Source organism: Phyllobates terribilis, unplaced genomic scaffold (genome assembly GCF_046119375.1).
Source record: "Phyllobates terribilis strain yellow unplaced genomic scaffold, ASM4611937v1 Scaffold_3452__1_contigs__length_78383, whole genome shotgun sequence".
Classification (NCBI taxonomy): Eukaryota; Metazoa; Chordata; class Amphibia; order Anura; family Dendrobatidae; genus Phyllobates; species Phyllobates terribilis.
In genome coordinates, this window is record NW_027366205.1 from 36,246 (window position 1) to 42,410 (window position 6,165).

Sequence of the window (6,165 nt, forward strand, 5' to 3'; positions counted from 1 at the left end):
CACACACAAAAGGCAAAGGAACCCAAGATTTCGGCAGCTGCAATCTCATCCAAATTGCCCCACTTGGCATCTCAAGATAGGTTCACGATCACAAACTCTAGCCCTTATGCACATTTTGGGATCTCCCCTTTTGACTATTTCCCTATAGCAAGAACCAAAAGAAACGGTCCTTTATATATGCCCTCCTTCATCACACAAAACACAAACACCATTTCCTCGTTGCTAGAAACAAAATGGGTGCCACTAACTTCAACCTTGACCCCCACTCAAACTCACCCATTCAACACACCAAAGGAGAGCATGGAGTTCTAGTTGAGGAGATCGAAGGGCTCATCAAGGTCTTCAAAGACGGGCGCGTCGAGCGTCCCAAGATCGTGCCATGTGTCGCCCCCTCGTTGGCCTGCGATCCCCGTGTGGTGGCTCAAGACGTAGTCATTGACAAGGCCACTGGCGTCTGGGCACGTGTCTATGTTCCGAAGTGTTGCTATGGTCACAATAACGGCAGTGCTCCTATACTTGTATACTTTCATGGAGGTGGCTTCTGTGTTGGATCGGCGGCTTGGGCTTGCTACCATGAGTTCTTGAGCCGGTTATCTGGTGAGGCCCGATGTGTCATTTTGTCGGTTGACTACCGATTGGCCCCTGAAAATCGTTTACCAGCCGCCTATGAAGACGGTATCAGAGCTATTATGTGGTTGTTGAAGCAAAAACAATCTCAATATATATGGTCAAAGTGTCTAGATATAGGAAATTTGTTCCTAGGAGGAGATAGTGCAGGAGGAAATATAGCTTATAATGTGTCCAGTAGGCTTATAAGCTCTAAACTTGTTAGGCCTAAAGGCATTATTTTGTTGCAACCATTTTTTGGAGGGGAAGCAAGGACCAAATCCGAAAGGTATCCTTCGTCATCCTCGGTGTTGAACTTGTCTATATCCGATTCCTATTGGCGGTTGGCGTTGCCAAGTGGGTTGACCCGTGATCATCCATGGTGCAACCCGGTTGGAAGAGGCTCACCCATCAAGTTAGGGGGTTTGACAAGGGCTTTTCCTAGTACTATGGTGTGTATAGCAGAATTGGATATTTTGAAGGATAGGGATTTGGAGTTTAGTGAGGTATTGGCTGGTGTTGGGAATAGAGTTGAGTATGTGGTTTATAATGGTGTGGGGCATGCTTTCCATGTTCTCGATAGGTCTACAATCTCAAAGGTTAGAACCCAAGAGATGATTTCTCATATTAAGGCCTTTATGTATAGGTGACTTATTGACTAAAACCGGGCTATGTAAGGTACTATTTTAACTAGTTGTAATGTATAAATGGGTTGTATAAGATAAATCCCTTGTGCCCTTCGAGGATTACTTGTACAAGGTTTAATCAAATCTGCTAAAATTGATCAATCTTTTTATGGTACCATGAATATCACACGGCTATTACTTTTATGCTGTGACACAGTTGGAGTCACGAAATAATAACAAACGTTAATTCAAGAACGATAAACAATTTTACAAGCGATAAATATGTGCGATAGAACACTGGAATCCACCAAGAAAGGAATAGCTCTCGATTTTAATTATTAGGTAAAAGATGAAAATGATTGTTGCCTACAAAAAGCGTTTAAAAGGAAACTCAATGCGAAAATTATCCAAAACTGAATTAAAACAAAAATTGTTGAAAATATTTAAAGGCTATTTTCGGGCCATAAACAAATTAAATTGCCGATTTCAGCTCATATCTCACTGCATTGGCTTGTGAAAAGTAGACAATTCCCTTCTGAAAAGAAATTATATAGTTCAATCGGGCTCCGAACGCTAAACTTGCTCCGACCTTGCAATATTTATCCGCAACTCGATTTTGTTCTCGATTCTTATCGTAAGCCTTCCTCAACCATGTTGCAAATTAGATCTTACACAAGTGGTGTCACTATGTGAAAGATGAGCTTAAGATTTTGTTCGATATATTAAGTTAAAATAGGAACCGAAGTGGATCTAATTGGACTAAAGAAGTTTGACTAATATAATAATATCCATAACCAATACTAATCAAGAGGTAAAACATATCTTAAATAAACAGGATAAGTCGAATGATATTGGGGATTGAAATTGCACAACCTCCCTTCAAATCTTACTATTGTTATATATGGTAGTATGATTCCTTCTCCAACATTTACACTATAATCCTCAATTCTTGAACTGAAAGCACACGAGAAGCCTTCTCCAGAAGCCTCTACCCGTATCACGAACCGGTAAACCCGTCGGATCCTCAAAATCCGCCAACTCACCAAGCTCATTATACGCATCAACAAGATTCTGAAGCCTCGCAACGAACTCAATCAAATGCGACGCAAAAGTCGCCAATTGCAATGAACTCGCGCTCTCTATAGTCCTCGCCTCCCTCTCACTGATCGGCATCTCCGCCGTCGTCAAATACCGCGACGGCCACCTCATCCTGTTCATCATCATGTTCTCCGTCGACCCCAGCTTAGTGGTGGACCCCGTATCTATAAACGAAGGGCTCAGATTCGCGAACGACACTTTCGAGTTCTGCCTTGTGGACAAACCGTCGAAATCCATCTCACTGAAAGACGTTATCACTTCGTTCCCGTTGGTGTTTTCCTTTTCGAGATCGTCGTATTCTTTGATGCGCTTACCGTCTTCCCAGTTGTTGACTTGGATTAGGAGGTACGCTTTCTCGTCGACCTTCATTTGAAGCTCTTCGGCTGCTTGATGAGCCTCTGCAAGTATGTCTCCTGGGTTTAGTTTCTCCATTTTTTCGAGCTTGTTGCCGAGTTCGAGTAAGACTTTTGCTCCTGCGTTGCATACTGTCTGGAACTCGCTTGCGAAAACCTGTCTCTTCTCCGGCGGTGCCTGAACAAATTGAAGAAGACAACAGAAAACTCATTATGTTCCATCAAAACTCCCTCTTTCTGGGTAGAATAGGATTATTGGAAATCTGATTCTTTACCTGTATTTCAGAAAGAATGCATCCATGCATTGCCATGACCATGAAAGCACAATGCCTTAACGAGCCACCCACTTTGACATAGTTTTGCCAAGGATAATTGAACCTCCTATAAGGGCCATGAGGCGGCTCCCATTTCGCAAAGTCTAACTGCAAATATAAATCAGAAACACAATCCTCAACATCAAGATTGATCCAAGTAAACGAATAAACAAGTCTGAAATTACCAGAGCCTCTTCCTGGCTAGAAGACTGTACAGCAGCTCTGTAGCCAAGGTACAACGGGTCATCATGAGCCTGATATGTAAGAATTTTCGAAGGAATTCTCTCATACTCCACACATTGAAGGTACCCACTAACACAGCCTACAATAGTGAAGGTCAATTATGTAAAGAATACATCATATAAACCAATTGCAGTAGAAAGATATAAGGTGAGATCATCCAACCTTCTAAAGATTTAGCCACACCCTTGAAGTTTTTCACCACCAACTTGTGAAGGTCTTCACCAGCCCAAATGGGGAGCACAAATATATTTACAGAGAAGGCAATGGAAGCACCGAATGCAATTAGTAATAGTCGGTAGAAAGCTGTCTGGAAGAACATTGTAGTCTTATTCCCAGTGACCAACACCAATGTAAAAGTCAGCAGGAAAACACGGAATCCATATTCATATGTCTTCAAGGGTGGGTATAATTTGATGTAACTCATGACAAATCCTGAAAGTGGAAGAAAACAAAAGAGGACTTCAGTTCCAAATTCATGTCATACTAATAAAGTGATGAGATAGGCTGACCTGCGATGAAGATGCTCACAATAATGACGATTTCATCAAACTGTCCACATCTTACAGCTACATCAGCTATGCCCAGGGCCAGCCCGCCGGCAGAAAGAGTTCCAATTGAACGATTGAATCCTTTGCTAAGTGTTGCTCCTACAGAAATAAAAAATCTGAATTCAGCAAATAAGTAATAAACACTTTGCAGAGGATTTAACTAGTTTCGAACTATCCAAAAAACGAGTTTTGGAATCAATACCGACGCTGAATTCGAAGACGACGACAACAGTTAGAATCCCCCAAACGGAGTATTTGCTAGCGTCCTTCAACGGCTCTTTCAGGAAGATGAGAAGCGAGACAAGCGCTAAACAGAACCCCATCTTGGCAGCGAAGAAGATTTTCCGCGGATCTGAACGCCCCATCTTAATGGCCTTAGAGACGTTCGTATTAAGATCAGTGATCCGGTCAGAAACCCAGTTAAAGCAGCGGCGCCTGCGACCGCCTTCGACACCGCCCCTGATATCGCCATCGGAGCCACCTAGCCCTAGCGTCGAATAGCCGTTTTCAGGGAGCAATCTGACCCTGACCTCGTCGGCGAATACTTGCGATTGAGACTTGGTGGCCATTCGGTCGAGAAATTGCAATCCAAAATCATGAAATCACAAAGCAGTTGAGAAATCGAAATCGCTCCTCGCTCCTGGCCTCGGTTATCAATGGAGAATCACGGCGAAACTTCGACGAAACGAGAAGATATTTGATAGAATATCTACAAAGAAGATACAAGTTGAGTAGATAGAATTTGTGGCCCTTTGTTATTGATAGAATTTGTATTATTCCGTGTGGTGGTTATATGGTTCAAGTAATACGGACAGTACAAGAACATAGAACGTTGGAGAAATATTTGAATCAATAATAATGGACAAAAGGACAATATAGTGAGATGGGGGACTGCAACTAATTTTTGTTTTTTTCTACATCAAGATTGTGGTGTTGTCAAATTGCCATGTTCCATGTGAGCAGAGCAAATGTCTTGCAATTGCAATTTGCCCAATGACTGTATGAGCCTCTGAGCAAGGTCCGTGATCACATAGGATCACTATGTGATCCGATCCGAGTTGAAGGATGAAAATATCGAATAAGATGCGTCTTACTATTCCGATTTCAGTCTATAAGGAAATATCTAGATCCTAGGAAAAAACGGTCATTAGATGGTTGTCTAGGTGTTGAATTTATGATGATTAATTAACATATTATACTTATATCACAATTGATATAGTCAAACTATGAATCACGAGGGATGATCTGGTGCGGACTCAAACTAATGTGCGGACTGTGCGGATTCATCACAGTCGTCGATAAATTTTGATCGAAAAAGCATAATAGTACAACACGCGCTCACACCCCTCACTCACTAACTGTCTCTCCAGTTTCGTTCTTCCCTCCTACGGTTACGAATTCTCTCTCACACTCTCTCATTCTCTCTCACAATTTCCCTGCTTTCTCAATACCTCTCACATCGCAAACCGAAAGACGTTCGAAACCCTAGTAAAAAATCAGTCCTAAAACACACAAAAACATCGAACTCTATTGATTTCAAGGCAGTTTTCAACTCAAACAACATGTCTACAAGCAAAGAAGGAGAAAATCCACAGTTCCAGAAATCAAAGCTGGTGAGAAATCAAAACCCTAAACACAGATTTTTCTTTTCGTTCTTTTTTTTCCCTTAATGTGATAGTGTTTTTTGGCATGCAAGGTTGTTTTTTCGCTAACACGAGAGTGTATTTGCTCCTATTAACTCATATTCTGTTGTTTGTTGATGCGATATTTTTTTGAAACAAGTTTACATAAGGAAGAAGAAGAAAGACGAGCAAAAACGAGTAGTATTCATCGAAAACACCAACGAAAACCAACAAACTAAAACAACGCTGACGGTTTATAAACCCATGGAAGACAAGAATCATGAAGAACAACAATCGCAAAAGCAAAAGACAAGAATGGAAACAAAATCAAAAGGTAACAAATGAAGTTCAATGTCTGTTTTCGAGTTTTACTACTCTGTTTTAGGTTAAAGTGCACTTCACGTTTATAACGAAGTACACTCCGTTCAGATGATTAAGTGCACTTCCCGTTTATGACGAAGTGCACCAAGTTTAGATAATTAAGTACACTTCGGTTTCATGTTGAAGGGCACTTACTTTCGATGATTAAGAGCACTTCTAATTTTGTTTGAAGTGCAACTGTAAAAAATATAGTATTCATACTACTGGTTTTAACTGTACAAGTGCCCTCTGTTATTTTCACTTATAGTGGACTTCTCTTTCACTTGGAAGTGCTCTTCTCATGAAGAATAATGTGGACTCTGAATAGTATATATAATGCACTGCCGTTTAAAAAAATAGTGCCCTTTGTTTTGTTGCTTATACTGATGCATTTC

General features: G+C 41.1%; 2 protein-coding genes across 2 annotated transcripts; one reads left to right on the plus strand and one right to left on the minus strand.

Moving 5' to 3' along the window:
* The first annotated feature begins 233 nt into the window (after positions 1–233).
* Positions 234–1,256, plus strand: LOC141247956 (uncharacterized). Its single transcript, XM_073669304.1, has one exon. The coding sequence runs from the start codon at positions 234–236 to the stop codon at positions 1,254–1,256; it is 1,023 nt and encodes a 340-aa protein (XP_073525405.1).
* Positions 1,257–2,174: 918 nt separating this feature from the next.
* On the minus strand, positions 2,175–4,357 carry LOC141247957 (uncharacterized). Its single transcript, XM_073669305.1, has 6 exons — positions 3,991–4,357; positions 3,750–3,887; positions 3,403–3,672; positions 3,183–3,319; positions 2,959–3,105; positions 2,175–2,861 (listed from the first exon to the last, which is right to left on the minus strand). The coding sequence occupies exons 1-6, from the start codon at positions 4,355–4,357 to the stop codon at positions 2,175–2,177; spliced, it is 1,746 nt and encodes a 581-aa protein (XP_073525406.1).
* Between the last annotated feature and the right edge of the window lie 1,808 nt (positions 4,358–6,165).

Excerpts from the sequence above, each read along its gene's own strand:
- LOC141247957 (XM_073669305.1), bottom strand. The coding sequence starts at position 4,357 with ATGGCCACCAAGTCTCAATCGCAAGTATTCGCCGACGAGGTCAGGGTC. Across the intron at positions 3,673-3,749 it reads TGTGAGCATCTTCATCGCAG|GATTTGTCATGAGTTACATC; the intron begins GTCAGCCTATCT and ends TTCCACTTTCAG. Across the intron at positions 2,862-2,958 it reads GCATTCTTTCTGAAATACAG|GCACCGCCGGAGAAGAGACA; the intron begins GTAAAGAATCAG and ends CAATTTGTTCAG.
- LOC141247956 (XM_073669304.1), top strand. The coding sequence starts at position 234 with ATGGGTGCCACTAACTTCAACCTTGACCCCCACTCAAACTCACCCATT.